Here is an 18,998-nt window from a genome sequence, read left to right as displayed (position 1 = left end):
TCCCCGATTCCGATCAGCTGCTGTGCAAACGCACGCTTGGAGACTCAGATACCAGCACAGCACTGACTGTGGTGGAAGGCTGAGTTAATTACAGCCCCAAATGAAGGCCAGAGAGGCTGAAATTTTCAGCACGAAGTGTGATTCTTCCTTATTCCCTGTCAGATGGCGTCTGCTCCTGAGGTTAACCCTGACAGGAAAATTCTGGCCTCATTTCTGTCAGCAAGCCAAGCTTTTGGTCTTTAAAGTTAAAGGCCATGATTATCATCAACCAGTTCAATTAATATTTGCAATACAGTAATCCAATTTTTATTAAATTGTGGTTTTCTGCTATAGCCAAGTCTTTTAAGAGTAACATTAACATGACAGGACTATTAAATCTCCGTGTTTGACTGCCACTCACAGGGAAAGACATCATGTGTTTAGATCCATTTATCTCAATGCATGAACAGACACAATCACTGTAGCTAGTTTAGAAAAGAGAATAGGCCCATAGAATCACTGAAATATTTGTGGTTTAAAAATAGCCATACCCTACTCTGTTTAAAAAAAAAAAAAAAAAAAAAAAAAGTTTCCTAGAGGCTGTGTAAAAGTTCCACACAATTACAGGAAATACAGAAATGTATTTTGTCTGCTCCGTATCACAAAAACTGTGTAGCCCTTCCCAAGCTAAAATAATGTCTATTTCATGTAGAAAATAACCCATGAGAGTTCTATAGACTGTTAATAATTGACAGCAAAAAGGAAGAAAAATTAAGAAGAGCTAATTAAGGCCTCCATGGACACCAAAAAGAACGTTTTGGTATGGCTCACTTTTCTCCCTGATACAAGAGGGACAGGTATGCCAAGAGATCAAAGAAAGAAGTCCCTGCTTCTGTCATCAGGAGGAGGAAATGAGGGTTTTTAAGACGTGAACAAATCACTAGGGAAAATCAGTAGCTGACCACATTCAAATATAACCCAATGTTTCCTCTTCATTTGCACTTCTCACTGGTTGATCTATGAAAAGGAACAAGTGAAGAACACCTTTAAAATATACAGACCCATCTCCTGCAGACAGAAGTGTCTCCTCTGATACTACAGAAAGCCTTAATGGGTAGGACCCATTCCTATGAACTACGTGCCCCTACTTGCTCCTGAAATGAGACTTTTCCATCTAGTTGCTGTGAGCCACTGAAAATGTGTGATACACAGCACCTATGCAGGAGGCACAGAACCAAAAAATGAGTCTCATGCTGTGCATGTGAGACATTCCCGGTCTAAACCAGACAACACTCCTGCAGCTACAGCAGTTTCCCTACCTTTTGTTTGTTTTTAACTACATATTTAAATACGTAATATCATATTATGTATTTAGAAGTTCTTAGGCAAACACTGCTAAAAACAAATACATGCTCTTCTTCTCCTCACAGGCAGTTGCAGCATTAAATCGCTTCAATGCTGATAGCAACCTACAGAATAAAAACACATTGTGTATGTAGTTCATTTCTAACGTAGGCTAATGCTCCACCTGCAGCACCACCTAAAGAAAATGCATTTCTCAAACAAGAATCACTCGTCAAATAAAGCAGTGTGTTAAATGTCCTCATGGGATATTTTAGTTAGTATTCAAATATTAGAAGGAAGAAAAATATATATATCGTTTTCAGGCATAAAGCATTCCATTTATTCCAGTAGAAAGCATACTACCGAGATCCACAGGAGGGCATCACTGCTTAAGAGATCATAAAACAGGAATTTAAGAGTTCATTTCAGGCACTGAGCTTCCTACCTTACTATATATTTTCAGTAAAAGCTGATACAAAATACATCATTAAGGACATCATTATGGCATCTTTTATCACTGAAGACATATCCTTCTGTGACGCTGTTTAATGGGTCCAAATTTCTAAGACAGAAAAGCAACTCTTAAATTCTAAACATTCTGATTATTTAACAGCTTGTATAGAAACAAATTGTCTTTTACTTTGTTTCAAACCCTTTAATCTTGTTTTTATCAGTGCTGTTGGCTTCCATCATCAACATGTGTTGTTGATTTGTTTGTTAGAACAATTTAAGTGTAACAATGGGATTTTTTTAAAAATGAATTTAAATATGCAGGTTTTTGTAACGTAGTGCAATCCTCTAGATGTAGGTTTAGTTTTACCTTCCAGCAGACAGAATGCATATTGAAACGTACAGGATTCCTTCATGCAGGCTGTTTGCAGAATGAGTTCTGCGTTGACATTATGCTCTTTGAAGACTGTATTATTTTAATACAAGCTGCTATACAGATTTCATCCCAAATTTTTCTAAACGTGTATAGGCCGAAATGGTCAGGAATAGAAGGGACTCAACCATAATTTCCAGATCACTTGGAGACCTACACATATTCTGACAAGGATTTTTAATTTAATCATATCAAAGAGGTATTATAAAAGACTCTTAGAAGTTTCACTCCCACCAAATCAACACCCCAGGCAGAGAGTACTTTTGCAGTTAATAGGAATAAATTTTTGACAAAACATGCAGCAGCAACAGCAACTTCCCCATCCTGGCCCTTGCTTAAGCTATGAGTGTGAAGAACTTAAAAGAGAGAAAACCTTCTTTGAGAGAGCTATTGTTTTTTGTTTGTTTGTTTTAAGGCAAAATACTTATCTTTCATACTGTTCTGCTGTTTGCAGCTTAATTTGCAGAAAATTTAAATCCGTGATCTTACTTGTGAGACTAGCGTGAATTACCACTGGATGGGACAGGGTTTGCATTGAAAAGAGTGATTAAAATGCACTGAGAGGGAACTAGACACTTTTACCGATCTAAAGTTTGAATAGGACACTCCTTGGGATAAAAATTTCCATGCTGTGCAAATTCAGATGGGGAATAAAACACTTTACCCCTCTCCTTTATTTGCTTACTGCAAAATAAGATATTCTACAGATAAAAAGGTATCTGTAGAATACCCCACAGGAACCATTTATTCAGTAAGCACTATCAAAAGTTTACCTTACTGAACAAAATCTTCCCTGAGTGCCTTGTAAGGGGACTGTGCTGAAAGAGAGAAACACATCTTTGTGAAGGGTGAAGGGGAAAGTCATCAGATAATCCAATTTGCATCCTCTTCTTTGGACTTAAATTACCATTTTCCCTTAAATCCTGCCCTCCCTCTCCTCTTTTCTCTGAAGCTCAATTTCTCTTTTCCTCTTTCATCTTTCCACTCGTCTGTCATAATTGATGATTTCCTTTCTTCTCCTTCCTAAAAGTTTATATAAGAGCTGGTCATAATTTGGAGTGATGGGATGAAAGTAAGACAGGAAAAGACAGTCTGAAAAGTCAGAAAAACATGTCAAGGATCAAAGAGTCTGGCAACGCTGAGGCAGATGTGAAAGGGTAGATCTTGCACTATCCTGCACTAAGATACACCAGGATCATAAGTTTTGCCTAAGGAAGAATAAATCCTGGAGCCAGCAGCAATATTGTCCATGCTCTGATCTTTTCAACCTGCAAATCTTTGTGTGTTTTATGTACTTTCAGGTAAAATTCAACTCTAGTAGCTTTTTTTTCCCTTAGCTATTCCTAGCCCCCATCTATTTCCTGTTCCAGAGAATCTCTCTAGGGCACTTTTTTGTCTTTCTTTTGCATGACTGACATTTAGCTTTGTTTGAAAACAGCACCAGGAGTTATGCCATGAAGTTCAGTATGTACCTGCCTGAAACCAGCTGTAAGATATCCATGCTGCTCAAGAAATTTTAAAATGAGATGTATAAAAAGGAAGGCTTGCTAGACCCAATGTAGCGATCTAGAATTCATATTCTCAATTCAGAAAAAAATGTGTGTTATTACAGCTTGAAACATGCATGAAAAATTAAACAGACTCTGACGAAGAGGGAAAAAAAAACTTCTGATTACTTAAGTATTTCTTAATTAACAATTAGGACAGTAAAAAAGTTCAAGGCATCAGAACGGCAGGATTTGATGCTCACAGCGTGGTTATAAAAAGATTGTAGAACGGAAAGGAGCAGATACAAATGATCCTATTGCCCTCCAATGTGTGAGCTATTCAAATAATCCGTTCTTTGGAGAGATCATTCTTGGAAAACATCAGCTAGAGAACTTCTAGAAAGCTACAAAGGATTGAATCAGGGTTTGGAAAGTGGAAACTATTATAAAATAAAAATTAATGCAGTCACACTCCTCTTACAATTACTCATATATCTTATCTCTTTTCAGTAAGAAAATAGAAAAGTGACTTGGCTGACCCAAAAAATAAAGATGCTAACCTTACAGCCAGAGAAGTACATCGATCTCCATCTCAATTGTATGCCAACTGAATAAGGTCCAGAAATTAGCCGAAAGTTCGTGGCGTGATATCATTGTAAAAATGAATATGCTATTATAAGTAACTCATTTAAAGTTAAAGCAGATTTTAAAAGAGTTGACTTTTCATTCTAGGCACGACCTAATTGAGAGGTAAGGACCAGAATGAAGAATCAACGATATTGTAAAGCTGGTCTTCAGAACTACGCACTACAAAGAGTGAAACCTAAGCTCCAGATAGTGAACCTCAGTGATTTTTTGTGACAATTTTTTTCCAATTAGGAAAAAAATTCCTTATTATGCATCAGTGTTTCAACTGACATGTATATATCAATCCTTCTTTATCTGCGTGATCATTGCATAGAAAAAAAAAATACAGTAAAAACGTAGTTGATTTTCAGATGTTACTAGTTTGGTCAAATCAATTTGCTGATGAGATCTTATGGGCAGGCGATCTCCCCATGAAACAGGAAACCATTAGGGGACTGGGTTTTTCCTCTGACATAGCACATTAGAACCTGAAGAACTCTTTCACCTAGAAAGCTGATAAATTGTGGGCATCCTTATGTGTACTAAACGGAGCTTTCTCCAGAATGGGGCTGCAACAGGTACAAAGACTGCCACACAGGAGAGGTGACCAAACAAACTAATCAGAAGCAGAAGGTTGGGGTGGTTGGCCACCAGCAAAGTCCCCTGCTGGGCAAGGAATCATGTAAACACCAAAGGAAAAGGCAAGCTTTGCCTCAAGGGACTTCTACGCTAGAGAATTACAATTTGAAGGCTGGAAATACTGTTTCTTCTGGCTTCTGATCACTTACCCTGACCTTCCACGCTGCCCGCGGTGTGTATGCCATCGCGACAGCACGCCTTCACTGTACCCAAGATGAGGCTTCGCATACGTGGACCCCAGTTAGCGACGAGCTGGCTGGCTCAGAGGGCAGTGCCAGGGCCCCATGCTTGGCATGGTTAATTGCCACCTGGCTTAAAACTACCCTGGGAACATCCACCCGAGCTGAGGTCGTGCCTCCAGCTGTAACAGAAGAAACGGCTGGGAAAAATGTTCCAATTGGAATTACGATTTCAATATTATGATATAGCTGCAATAAATCTGATGAGGTGATTATCAGTATAATGACTCACATTCAGTATAATGAGACTCGGTACACTGATTATTATAGAGGGTTTTTTTGTTCATTTGTTTGTTTTGCAAACTAATACTGCAAACTGAAATCCCCAATAAAACTCAGAAAACATCCAAACTCCTACCAGTTCCTACAATACAGAGGGGTTCTTGAACCACTGAAAACCCACACAGGTAGAGTCATTGAATTTACACTCGACTGGGCTTTACTAAGCCAGGCACAGTCTTATCCACAATGTAGTTTTAATATTTTGTTATCAAGTTACATACAAAGGTTGCTTCTCACTAGTTGCAGTCCTGCCTTCCAGTTAGTTATCAATGTCTACAGATAAAGGATACTTTCCATTATTTTTATTGTGCAATTTAGAAATAACACAATAATTTACGTAACGTAAATAACATTCTGCTATTCATTAACCTTTTATGCAAATAGACAGTACAGCGTTTGGATGAAAACAATCTACCTGGGTCCCTTCACACGCAGCCCTGGGTTCCAGTTAGTAGATCTACCTTTGACCTCGAGCACAAGCAGAGCAGGAGCAGCTACACCCGTAAGCCTCCAATGTCAGATGTGAACTAATTCACAACAGGTTACAATAAAATTAAGTCCACAGAAGGTAGCAGATTGACATGATTGTAAAATAAATGGGATCACACGTTAAACACTTCAATCCTTCCACAGATGGAGGACTGCACACAGTATTATATTAGAAACAGATGCCTATGTAGATAAGCAATCCGATCTTTGTTTGGAATTTATAAATAGAATCGGAACATCTTTTAATTTGACTTATTTCATTTATAAACAGATAGTGCACTTTTATGGCCTGTTCTGATGCTCATCCAGCACGTTCCGTTTTTAGGTCTTGATTCACTTCCTGGGTTACTCTACAAGCAGAAGCAGAAGCTCTAGAGTACTTTGGAAAAGCTTTATAATATTTTTTTTACATAAGCAAAATCAGCAAGTGCTAGAAATATTTTGAAAAGGGTAGGTTCACATTGCCCAGTCATAGCAGTTTGGCTAAAATTTCAGAATTCATCGACCAGTCTTGGAATAAAAAGCAATAGCCCAAAGAGAAGGAAATTTTAGGGGGAGGTGTTAAGTCTAAGAGTAAGTTTGGCACTTGAACACACAAACTAGGATTACCACTGATGTTTACAAAACAGGTGAGGCAAATGCATCACAAATAGATAGAAATATACTGGGAGCAGGAGATCGATCTGGCTGACCTCAGAGGCTCCCTCCACACCCCCATTTCCCACAAATACAACAGCACAACCAACAGCATTTTCAGCTCATGAGTTCCAACCTGCACTCCAAGCACAGCATCAGTCTTGCTTACCCCCAAATCCTGCTGCTCTTCAAAACATTCTGTCCAAAAAACAGCAGCAGTAAGACAGACTCTGGTACTCAGTTTGTCTGCAAGTTTCGAATTCCCTAACGAACAGGGAATCCTCATCTAGTTTCCCCAAATCTGCCCCACACAAACTCTGGCCCATCTCCTATTGCCTCCACTTTTCCTAGCTCTGGAGAGCCCCAGGCTAGGTCAGCGTAAGGGACCGGGATAATGGGGGCTATGGGCACCTAGGCAGGAATTGAAGAGTGCAAAATCAATACACCAAATTCCACGTCCCAAGAAAGACCGGTTCATTTCCTGCTCCATAAACATCCACACTCAACATTTACTAGGCAAACGCTGAACGCTAATGTTTATGAACAACTGACTATATAAAGTATGGACTTTTACTGGAAAAAGAGGAAGAATAATCCCTTTTTCAACACGTCTCAGTGCAATGTGTCAGGCTTTGCTTTTCAGGAAGATTTTTACAACTGGAGTAAAATTTAAAATAGGAATTTAGAGTGAAAAATATGACTAACTTAATTGCAATAGATTAATAGGATGTGCATGCTCTAAGAAGCTTACTGTATTTTCATATCTGTCAGTTAAAAAAGCAATAAGCCATCTGCAAATGTTTATGTATGAAATCCATTGTAGGGAAAACATTTGCACTACAGAGCAGATAAGATAATTGAAAATGAAATTGCAAGATAAGGTGTTTGACAGGGCGGAGGGAGCAGCACAGTGGAGGAAAAACCATCCCCATGACTACTGGGCTTTTCTCCTCCCTGCTCAGTGCTGTTTGCCTCTTCTTGGATTCCAGAGCTTGTTTTATTCCTCAGCAGCCCTTCCGCAGCCTGGCGGATTCAAGCACAGTTGGAAATTGTGGGACTGTGGTTTGTTTCAGAAAAAGAAGAAAGGAGAGTTTAAGTAGAGCTTTAGCAGCAGATGGCTCTGCTTTGGATCCTCTTAAACACAAAGGAAATCTGTTTGCTGGCTTTGTAATTAACTCGAAAAGGGAAAAGAAATTTTGTTAAAGACAGTGTGGATATGACTTGAATTTTTCATCAGGTAAGAAGTTAGAGAATCTATAAACTCGAGAGAATAGTTACTGAAATATATATTTTTAAAGGCTTGTTGTATTCTGTGCATCCTCTATTTAAAATTGAATGGAAAGTTTCATTCAGCTTTTATCTGTGCAATACTTTGGGACTTACTGAGCAGATGATGTCTGCAAGCAAAGCATTTACTGCTCAGCGTGAAGGGATGGAGCTATGCATTTTTAACATCTGTAAGAAAATACTTAGGAAAAGAAAGCTTGTTTGAAACTTATTTTATTTTAGACTATGCATTCAACTTTATTTTGCTTACGCATGTTTTAGTAATGTTTCTGCATCTAGAGGAATGAAAGAACTGGGCTAAGTGGATTATCATTTCTCACATTGTTAAACTCTCACTATTTATGGTAGAGAATCTCTTTTGAAATGCATGGATTAGGGACTGAAGAAAGTAGCAGAGACATTAGTTCCCTTATTAAACACTGCAATCCGTTTCTGACATCAGCTGGAGTTGTGGTTCAGGGACACTGATTCCTCCAATATTTGTTCAAAAAAATACCAGTAGGCATTACAGCTGTTTAACATGCTGCAGTGAGTAGCACTGTAACTTTTCTCATGCTGTTAATACTCCAGATGTTTAAACAAGACAGATATAATTGCTTTATTGTTACAGGAAATGTTTAATTTGCCTTTCAGAATGACACAAACTAAAGCATCCACTTCTTAACTCAGAGTACAAAGCAAATAGAGAAAATAAATTAATCTTTTTTTTTTTTTTTTTTTTTCCCCAAGAAAAGCCTGGCAATGTAGATGATTGGTGTGCCTCAGGCTAAAAAACTGAGTGAACTGACCAGCAGGTCAGTAGAGGACTTTTCCTTGCTGGTTGGATGTGCCAAAGAAGCCCCACTGTCCTCAACTAATTCTTGGGAGAGGACACGCAGCACCCGCCATCAAACTGTGTTGGGCAACCAGGGAAAAATAACCAGCAGAGCAAATAGTGCATAAAATATTACCAACCTGGCTCAGCCTCATGTCCTCTGAGTCCCCACAGCTTCTCTGGCTAGCACAAAGAGCAAGGAAGAGCAAAGAGCAAAGCTTTCTTTGAGGGTATGTGTTTCCAAGCCAGATCCCCTGCTAACACCTGATCTTTGCTTAAAGGGCAGGTCCCAGGTCCGGGGGAGCCAGGTGAATACCCCAGGCAGTGCAAAGAGAAAGCTCTGCACTGGGACAAAGCAGCCTGACTTGGGACCCTTACACCTCTGGAAGCGGCAGCAAAGCTCACGGGGGCAGCATTTACCACTGGCCGGCCCCTTGCCCTTCCAGCATGTGCATCCTTCCATGTGATAAATCCAGCCAGGCAATTAGTGCTCCTCTAGGGAAAAGCAGCTGACAGCACATTGCAGGAAATGTGCTGCCTGGAGCTGCTGTCACCCAGGCACATCGTCTGGGTCTGCAGGGTACAACCACGCCAGCTTCAGAAACCCTGCAACATTGCTTGAACTCAGTAAGAGGAGTTTTTGCAAGCTGGTGCGTGGAGTAGGGCACACAGCTCATGTTCCTCACCTACCAGACTCAGGACACCTGTAAGACCTTACAAAGTCAATTTGAGCCATAGAATTAATAGCTCCTGCAGCAAGGTTGACAAAGTTTCTATGCCGCTCCCTCACTGTAGCTGTAACAGGGCCAGCTGGGTTATTTAGGAAGACTTCAGGGCTTAATGTTATCCCCCTACTACAAACTGAGTCATATTCAGAACATCAACCACATACGGTCACACGAATCTACAGCCACTTCTCAGTCCAACATGACTACACTAAAATATACTATAAAAGTATATTTTAATCAGATTGACAGCGGTAATAGATCCTACAAAGGTTTGGTGGTGGTGGTTGTTGTTTTTAATCCTAATCTGAAGAACCCAAAGTAATGTCAAGCAGAAGTATGAGGATAAATCAGTAAAAGATCTATTTTTTATGTGGAATACTCTTTGAGGGACACCAAACAGTTGTAAAATCTCAGTTCCCAGTTTAGCCTTGGACTTGCATTTAATCTTGAAGAAGGCACTAAATAGCTCTTATTCCCTCATGATTAAGTAATGGCAATCATTTGTGTAAAAAGGCTGATGAATCTTCTACATAGAAACATTATTTCTAGTAATAATAAAACATCCACCCATCCCTTCCTCCTTTTCTGCATGCTCTAGCATTCCTCTGCTCCTTCATCCCTTGTCTCCACAGGGCTCACAACGCTTCAGTGTTTAAGACTAGGGGTGACGAATGACCTCCTTCCTGCCAGCTCTCCAGTAACTCCTACTTCAAAACGGAATTATGGTGAGTTACGGCTGAGTTTTGAAAGGTATATGTATAGAGGATATTTACCCACCTTTAAATTTTAAAAGTAACTCTTATATCCTTCTTTTTTCCTTTCCCAGGTTGGAAACATGGTCTCTTTCTAGCCAGAAAGCTGGTGAGCCTTTGATTTCAGATAAACTTTTTAATTCAATGATAAATTCAAACCCATCAAGATTTTCTGCTGGAAATATTTCTTCCCATTGCTATTAGTTTTATAACAACAGAATTGTGTTGTATCAGATTTTTGCTTGACATCTGTTAATACTAGAACTGAAAGAAGAATCAGCTCTGTGTCTCTAGAGGACATGTTGCATTTAACCACAGAAAATGTTGAGGTTATCATTTGTCAAACTTGTCCAACAATGAACAGTGCGTAGAGAAATGGAAAAGACGATCTTTGGCAACTACAGGTATGGCAATAATTGGGCATGTAACGAAAATGTGAGCTTTGTTTGGTTTACATTTTTCTCAGACGAGGCTGAGGAAAAAGATACGCTACCTTGAATACATAAGGAAAACAAGAAACTTAAAAGATGATGTCATTTGTAGAGGTGTGGAATATCACATAAGCTCAAGCACACATCATTCTGGATTAAACCAGAGGGATTTGGTGTGTTAGTTCACACCGCTTTGTAGTTTTAGAGAAAATGTAAGCGTGATGCCTAAGCTAGCAATGTGATGGCAAGTCCCAATTCTTCATTTTTTTCCTGATAAAAAAAAACATCTGACTGTTCTCAGTGGAATTCCTCAAACCTTGCTAAATCTTTGTCTGAGACGGATCTTAAAATATTTTACTTTGAAAAGCAAAATTTATCCAGTTGGTAAAAGAGGATTTGTATGAAAACATTCCTGCAAGTTTAAACAGAGCTATCACTGCTGTTTCTCATACATCACAGTCTGTTTTAGTCCTGTAATAGTCAGTACAGAACCTCAGGAAAGGAGCAACCTCCATCCATCCGTCTATACAAAACCACTAATACCAGACCACTTGCCTTTTTTTCTTTCTCTTCTCCAGAATTCTTCAATGCCGTAAGTATTTATAACAGATTTGCTCAAACCTTCAAGGAGACCAAACACAAAGGTAGAATCATGGTAATCCCTGCCTTGGAAAGCTCCAAGCAAAACACCTGAGTTTTAAGGGAAGGGACATGCTCATAGATGCAAAATCTTCATGGCTAAGTTTTGGCATACTCTGGGAGATGCTTCATGATGGATAAAGCCGTTCAGCATCCTAGTGAGATTTTATCTAATAGGACTATCTCAAACAGCAGCTATTCCCAGTTTTTTAACTTTGATACGTGCCAACCTTCCTTCCCTGTGGTATTCTTGCTTATTACAGCCTACACAGTGGTTACAACAGTGGGGCTTTTTGGAAACCTTTGCCTGATTGTTATAATAAAGAGACAGAAAGAAGTTCAAAATGTTACAAACATTCTGATTGCCAACCTCTCTTTATCAGATGTCTTGATCTGCATCATGTGTATTCCCGTCACAGTTGCCTATACTTTAATGGACTACTGGATATTTGGGGAAGCTATGTGTAAAATAAGCTCCTTCATACAAAGTATATCTGTCACAGTCTCCATTTTCTCACTTGTCCTGATTGCTGTCGAGAGGTATCAGTTAATTGTGAATCCACGTGGCTGGAAGCCTAACATTTCACATGCCTACTGGGGAATTCTTTTCATCTGGGTTCTTTCCCTTGTAATATCCATTCCTTTTTTAATATTTCACCAATTAACTGATGAACCCTTCAAGCATCTATCTTTCCATAGTGACTTCTATAAGAACAAAGCTGTGTGCATCGAAGTCTGGCCCTCTGTTACGGAACGACTGATTTTCACCACTAGCCTGCTGGTTTTCCAGTACTGCTTCCCCCTGGGGTTTATTTTTGTCTGCTATCTCAAGATATTTGTATGCCTCCGAAGGAGACACAGTAAAATAGATAGGATGAGAGAGAATGAGAGCAGACTGAGTGAAAACAAAAGGATTAATATGATCTTGATATCAATTGTTGTGACCTTTGCAGCGTGCTGGTTGCCTCTCAATATATTCAATGTTGTTTTTGACTGGAACTATGAGGCACTGATGAGCTGCAATCATAATCTGGCATTTACACTGTGCCACCTTGTGGCCATGATCTCAACGTGTATCAACCCCATCTTTTATGGGTTTCTCAACAAGAATTTTCAGAAGGATCTGATAGTATTAGTTCACCATTGCAGATGCTCAGCATCACAAGAGGAATATGAAAACATTGCCCTTTCAAATCTGCACACTGATGTATCTAAGGGATCTCTGAAACTAAATACTCCCCCCGTGGATATCTAAAATAATCCTGCAGCAGTTCCCAAAATTTTGTATTTTGTTGCAGATGACCTTTTTCTATAGGTCTTGATCCTGTTACCCCTGGAGTTAAAGGTGGTTTTTGCCATTTAGTTCAGCAAAACTGGGATTATGCTCCCAAGGGCAGACTGTTAACAGGTACTTTATGATGGCATTAATGCCAAAGGAAAAAAAAAAAAAAAAGCCCGCACTTCCATGAGTCTTAAAGATCAATAATAAGGAATTATCAACAGTGTTAACAGCTTACTTTGTAATCCACAATTTCCAGGTCACTGACATGCTACCTTAGACCCACTGATGATGATCCCTAAGCCTCCACTAATACCTTCATTTCAACACCACCACACAGTTTACTTGGGTTTAACACCAATTCAGGATAGAAATTGAACTTTAACGCGAGAAAAGGCTAGAGTTGGATTTTTTTCTTTAAATGAGCACTAATACAGGCCCCATTTGATGTTCAGCAAATTCACCTCAGATAGCTGTTCAAGATGAGATATGTACTTAGCGTTTCTCCTAAAAGCATTGTATTCTCCTCCAAACCACCAGAAGAGATCATTGCTTTCTCTGTTATCATCATCACCGGCCTTTAAAACAGACCTTTTAGAATCTCCATTATGAAACAGACATGCTATGAATTCAGAGTAACTCATTTGCTTCTGCTACTTCTCCAGATTATGGGTTTTTCTTTGAATAGAAAATTAGTTTCGTGCTTTAATTTCAAAAATATCTTTTCCCTCATCTCTGCACTAGCAAGAGATCGCACTTGAGGCAAATGCCGTTGTTTCTGTTTGACCATGTTTGAAAACAGCTTCTCTTGCAATGCAGTGCATGGAAGCCCAAAGATGTAGTACTGAATGCAACTTCTCTCCAAGTAAAACATATTAAAAATCATTTTCCAGTTTGGTCATAAAAGTTAAGCAAATATCTTAGAAGTCAACTTGCTTTCTCTTGTCCAAGTTATATAAGTGTAATTGTCTGCATTGCTAAGGCCCTTTTTTCTTTTGAGTTTAAAAAAAAGCCTTGTTTTAATATTTGTACATAAAATTCCTTGCAATTTATTCCATAAAATGAAAAATTTACTTAAGCAAAAAGTATTAATCTTCAAATTATAAGCAGCTCCTTGATGTTTCAGCTACAATGAAACTTACCTTAAGGATACAGAATTCCCTTGGATAGGAACCAGCCTTTTCTGTATTCACAGAGTCCTTAAAAGATTCAGTCAGGTCACAGTTCTCTTGTTCTGTTTCTACAACATTAGTGCAAGCTGTCAGCATCACAGTACTCATCAGAGGAGCTGTGAGAAGAGCCTCACAAGCTCTTACAAAAATGCTGGATTCTCAAGTGCTTCCTGATTCCTGCTGAGCAAGAAGACCTCGTTGAAACCTGTTAGGGCCTGATCCCACTGACGTCCAAAGCCAGTGGTACTCACAAGAGTGAGAATGGAGGAATTAGTGACATGGTAATAAGTATTTGAGTGACAGATATGAATTAGTTTTGGCATAAAATAGCATGCTTTTTTTAATCAGATTAAATATAATGCCTGTGTAGTAGAGTGCATTAATATAGTGCTTAAACACCTGCCTTCTGCATCACAGAAAGAAAACCGGGAGACAGCTACAGACCTGGTGATAATAACAACACAACTACTGAGCGTATCTTAGTATTAATTATTTCCATTAACTCCAGCCCTCAGTCAGTTAAATCACTGGGCTGCCTTTACTGCTGATGCCCACCATCTGCTTGCCCAGCACAACAGGCGTTTGAGCAAGCAGCAGGCAGTGCCTTGCAGTCAGCACCGCTGCTGACACACCGTGCACAAACAGCGTGCCTGCTGCATGCTCCTGGTGACGGGGATGTGATGGAGTTTGTTCCCTGCTGTACAGGGTGGGACTCCAGGGTAAAGTAATTACCTCTGTTCCACTTGCTTAACTGAGAGCAAATGTGATTCAGGAATTTAACTTCTCTCGGAGACTCCAGTGCCCTACAGAAAGCCATCTGATACAGTCAGATCGCTCGCTGAACAGAGCGCTGCAACAAATTATGGCAACACAGCTGCTAGAAGCTGGGTTACCAGCCAGCTCGCTCTGAATTTGGGACACCAGTTGCTATCTACCACAGTTTTTCTCATACTTGAGCACTGTTTACAGCTTCAGGACCCGTGATTAAAATAATTCACAAGCACATGACGTTTGCTATATACTCCAATTCATCAGTATTTGACACGAAAGTGAAGATCACTCTGCTCTCCTTGTGGCAAACAGCTCAGACTGGATTTAGTGTTTGAATGAGGCCCAGCTGAGATTCCCGTGCCTGAACTTGGCCTAGGTGGCTCCCATACCAGTGCTGCCATCCCACTGACATGCCCAAGTCTGCTTAGATTTACAGTAAAGTTGGTTTTAGTTTCAGGCCCAAAAATGGTTTAAATACAGCCATGGGATAAATGCTACTCTAAATTATATGGTCAGAAGGGCAGCAGAAACTCTTGGGACCTCAAGGCCAGGAGTGCTTCCCCTCACTGTCTCTCTCTGTAAGTGCTTAGGCAGTACATTTCTGTGACATGAAACGGTTAATGAAAAAAAAAAAGGCTACTCTCTCTTTTTGTGACACCAATTGTCTACTCCTGACATCCTGATCGGAGTTAAGCAATCAATTTTTCCAGACTGATTCTCGGCATAAGAGGGTTCTTCGTTACCAGGTGGAAGCTCTCTGAGCAGCGAGCCTGCTTCACAATCCAGTGCGAATAATAACACTTGTGCCTTGATTTCTTGTCATTTCTTCCTTACACTGTCATTTGACTCAAGTGCTGATACTCCATGCCTGTTCTGAGCTTTCAGTTATCAAGTATCTCTTGTGCCGCACTTTTGAAATTCACAGCAAAATGAACAGAGTACCATCACTGCGTTAAGACGTCACCCTCCATGCTGTACGTGCCCTTATTACATCCACTCACTTGATAATGCCGTCTGATTTCTAATTTCCAGACAAATCAATAGGAGTGAACTGACTTTCATAGGAATAGGATCGGACAAAAAGGAGTTACTTATTTTTAATACATAAGCGTTATGGACTCCAATGTGACATGTGACGGTGACACGTGTACTGTGCAATATGAAACACTTAAAATGGCTCAAGTCACAACATTAAAATGGAAAATGTTGCCCGGTGTTAGGGAATGCTGAAAAAAATATTTTCCCTTATGTTATTGGTATAACAAGTCGATACAATTTTAACAATCTTGCTCACCAGAATGTTGTTACTTGGTGTAATCTAGTAGAGCTCCGAGAGCTTCCTCGGGGGAACAGAAACATGGAATTGAATATGGGAAGCTAGACGGGGGTACCTGAACTCTAGAATGCTCTCCTAATGTACAAAGAAATTCTTAGCAGTGATGTTGTTTAAAAAATAAAAAATAATCTTGCATCAGAGCTTTGTTCAAGTGGCTTGGTCAAGTAGACCATAACCATATATTTACAAACATCCTTGTAAATAAATATATCCTTACACGTATTTGTATTTTATGGTTGATTGGTTTAACTGTAAGCACATGTAACTAGAGATAGATACTTGGAAAATGACATTTCTTGTGAAAATGATTCTGTAGAACAGAGAGCTCAGTTGATTATTGATTGTAATTATGTACATGTACGAATGCAGTGCCAATGATGTGTTATTTAAATACATTGATTCCTCCTGTCTGCTGACAAATAAATATTACCCTGTATAAAACTGCTGCATTGCCCAGCTGGTAAATATTATTGCTTATAATATTACTAGAACAGTTCTTATGCAAACAGTTCTGGAAACTGCTTTAGCATTTCATATGTTCACTTATTATATAAACAGAGATCAGTGAAAAATGAGGTACACTTGCTGTTTCCAGAGGAGAAAAAGACTTAAAAGCACTTTAAATTCTTAGTGCTATAAATGCTTAGCTAAAAATGATGCAAACACGTAAACAGCATTCTCAGGGCTCATGGTGCTGAGAGCCATTTTGCTGAAGGACAGAGTCATAAACCTGGGAGGTTTCAAAGGAATTCATGCCTCAAGGGCAGAACAACTTTTCACTACGGTACCTTACGATTTGTACTGAAATATGACCAATGCGCTTGGAATAGCGTTTTCCTAGGCATTTCACTGATACGTTAAATAATGTTTGCAATTTGTCAGAGCAGAAGTTTCTCCCCAGCAGATCAGGAAGTTTTATCTGCAGAACATATACTGAGAGAACTTTTCAGAGTTCTGTATTGCAGCCCAATTAGTACATATTTGTTATAGAACTGGCCTCTACCACTGTGTTTTAATGAATTGATCTCTACACATGGGAAAAAATACTTTGCTTTTTCTTGTTTAAGCCAAAATCTTCACACCACATTTCCCTGCATTATCACTATTTATTTCCACTTACGATAAAAACTCCCAGGGTGCAACAACAGCACATGTTACTGGGACAGATTCCAGTCTTGAAAACTATATATCTTTTTATCCAAACCCTGGTCCACTACAAGTGACAGATGGTACACAGGTTCTATTTCTTGCATTATATTTTTTAAAGTTGCATCACAGCTACATCAGTTGGAAGGCAGGAATATTTTATCCTGATTTAAACAAACACTAAACTGTAATGCAACAGGTGAAGTTCTGAATAACACCCAAGCTGACTTTCACAGAGAGAACCTTTTCATCTTGCAAACATCCAAATCTTACCCAGATTCTAGGTAGAAATTGAAATTATGGCAAGGTTCATAAGGGACACAAATTACCACCACCCCTTAAAAAGTTACACACACAGTATTATGTGCTCAGTTCAACACTACCTGTTCAGAAGATGATAGCTTCAGGCTAGCAAGAGCACAGGTTGTCCAGCTCCCAAGAAGGGTATCAAGGAGATTCGGAGAGATGACACACAAGTTTTGCCCCAGCATTTGAGATCCTGGAAATTAAATATATGTCCTTAATTAACACTGTTGTAAATGCATCAAAAACCTTTGAAAACCTTTACATTCACGTAGGCACAACAAAGCCAAACTAACATCAGAGCAAGAAAGAGATGGTATAACTGAGACAGGACGCGCTGTTAGTGGGTGTATGGAGAAGATCGGGTAATGAAGAGTTCAGGGAGCTTCAGAAGTGCCAGAGAAGCTCTGATAGAGAAAGACAGACAAGCAGAAACAGTTGCGTTTGTCAGCAGAACTCAATACGAGCTCCATTTTGTGTGAAATATTTATTAGACTCAGTACCAAAATGTTTCATAGAATATAGAAAATAACCGCATCAGAGAGACACTAACCCAAACACAGCATAAACCAAAAAAGGGAAGAGCAAGCTCAGGCATGAACCTGCTGCCAAGGAAATATTTTAAAATGTTATTCTCACAGTAGAGCTAATCTATAACAAAGCTCTGAGTAACCTCACAACAAAAGGTCAGATGGACTGCAGATGCACTCAGAGGAACCTCAGACTCCACAGATGTCGAACAACACTGTCCTTTCAATTCTATGCTAATAACACACTTAAAAATGCTCCACAATGACAACCTTAGAATTATCTTGTCTACCGTTGCTCACTTTTAAACAAGGTTCCTTTGGCATATAGCTGGGTTTTCATGCAAATGCACTGATTGATGTCTTTTATTTCATTTTATAGGCTTCTCTATTAGTCACAGGCTATTTACATAATGTGATGGAAGTGGCACCTGCGTGGAACTATTCCCTATGCAGAATTCATTTCACCCTCATACCTAGCAAGGAAAACTTGCTGCTTCATGTAGATGCTCAGGCTATAGCAGCTACTGGGAATTTGAATTAGTTCTTCCAACCAAGAACAGCTGCTACAGTCAGAAGTTCTCAAAGTTTGGGGTCCCACTATATAGAATTGCTTACACGAGACTGCCAGCTCCAGTTTCAGACTGGAAATGTTGCAGGGTTTATCTCCACAAAGGAAGGAGGTGTCAGAGGGGTCTTGGAGGGGCACAGACTTCTCAGGCACAGACCACGCTGCTGCCTGCTGCACCACCTCCACTTCCACAGATGCCCAGGCTGCAGCTGCTCAGGTTGCCCCTGCACATTCGTATCACTCTCCATCACCATCAATACAGGCTGGCAGACCGATCCGTTAACAGGCAACAAAATGACTACTCGGGGGCTAAAATCATTTGGGTGGTATAGGTGTAACAGCCAATCCCATGCTTTAAACTGGGCCTGGAAGCCATCTCAAGACTTACCATCCCTACTGCTGGTACGAACCACGCCATGACTGTGTGTGAGCATATTGCAAAGAGCACACAGGAGCCCGAGGCCCTGGGCTCCCCAGAGAATAGCCCTGAGCACAGGCTTTGCAGCAGGACGTGTACTTGGCATTTGCACCGGGGGGGGGGCTCCAGATTTATTTTCTTTTCAGGAATTTCAACGTGAAGGTCAGAGGGACCTCACCACACCCACAGGACAAAGCTTTGGGAGATTAATTAGTCCAA

General features: G+C 39.8%; 1 protein-coding gene and 3 long non-coding RNA genes across 4 annotated transcripts in view; 1 reads left to right on the top strand and 3 right to left on the bottom strand.

Annotated features, from left to right (window-relative positions):
* Window positions 1–299: 299 nt before the first annotated feature.
* The window catches only part of LOC118173655, a 30,701-nt gene continuing 12,002 nt past the window's right edge, over window positions 300–18,998 (bottom strand). The window contains exon 6 of the long non-coding RNA XR_004754329.1: window positions 300–1,226. This is a non-coding gene — a long non-coding RNA (uncharacterized LOC118173655). The remainder of the gene's footprint in view (window positions 1,227–18,998) is intronic.
* Window positions 1,307–17,637, bottom strand: LOC118173656. The gene is made up of 4 exons (XR_004754330.1): window positions 17,560–17,637; window positions 16,397–17,459; window positions 13,689–13,775; window positions 1,307–1,792 (listed from the first exon to the last, which is right to left on the bottom strand). It is a non-coding gene; the product is annotated as an uncharacterized LOC118173656 (long non-coding RNA).
* Window positions 4,793–5,068, bottom strand: LOC118173659. The gene is made up of 2 exons (XR_004754335.1): window positions 4,897–5,068; window positions 4,793–4,862 (listed from the first exon to the last, which is right to left on the bottom strand). It is a non-coding gene; the product is annotated as an uncharacterized LOC118173659 (long non-coding RNA).
* Window positions 6,912–12,710, top strand: LOC118173653 (neuropeptide Y receptor type 6-like). The gene is made up of 4 exons (XM_035338422.1): window positions 6,912–7,842; window positions 10,067–10,159; window positions 10,261–10,295; window positions 11,196–12,710. Exon 4 carries the CDS (start codon window positions 11,387–11,389, stop codon window positions 12,509–12,511), a length of 1,125 nt encoding a protein of 374 aa, XP_035194313.1. The 5' UTR covers window positions 6,912–7,842; window positions 10,067–10,159; window positions 10,261–10,295; window positions 11,196–11,386; the 3' UTR covers window positions 12,512–12,710.

This window comes from Oxyura jamaicensis, chromosome 13 (assembly GCF_011077185.1).
Source record: "Oxyura jamaicensis isolate SHBP4307 breed ruddy duck chromosome 13, BPBGC_Ojam_1.0, whole genome shotgun sequence".
NCBI classification, from domain to species: domain Eukaryota; kingdom Metazoa; phylum Chordata; class Aves; order Anseriformes; family Anatidae; genus Oxyura; species Oxyura jamaicensis.
The sequence above is the reverse complement of the archived record's forward strand: the minus strand, read 5'-3'. Positions and strand labels throughout refer to the sequence as shown.

What these genes read in the sequence shown, in the direction of transcription:
- LOC118173653 (XM_035338422.1), top strand. Translation starts at nt 11,387, where the DNA reads ATGATGGATAAAGCCGTTCAGCATCCTAGTGAGATTTTATCTAATAGG.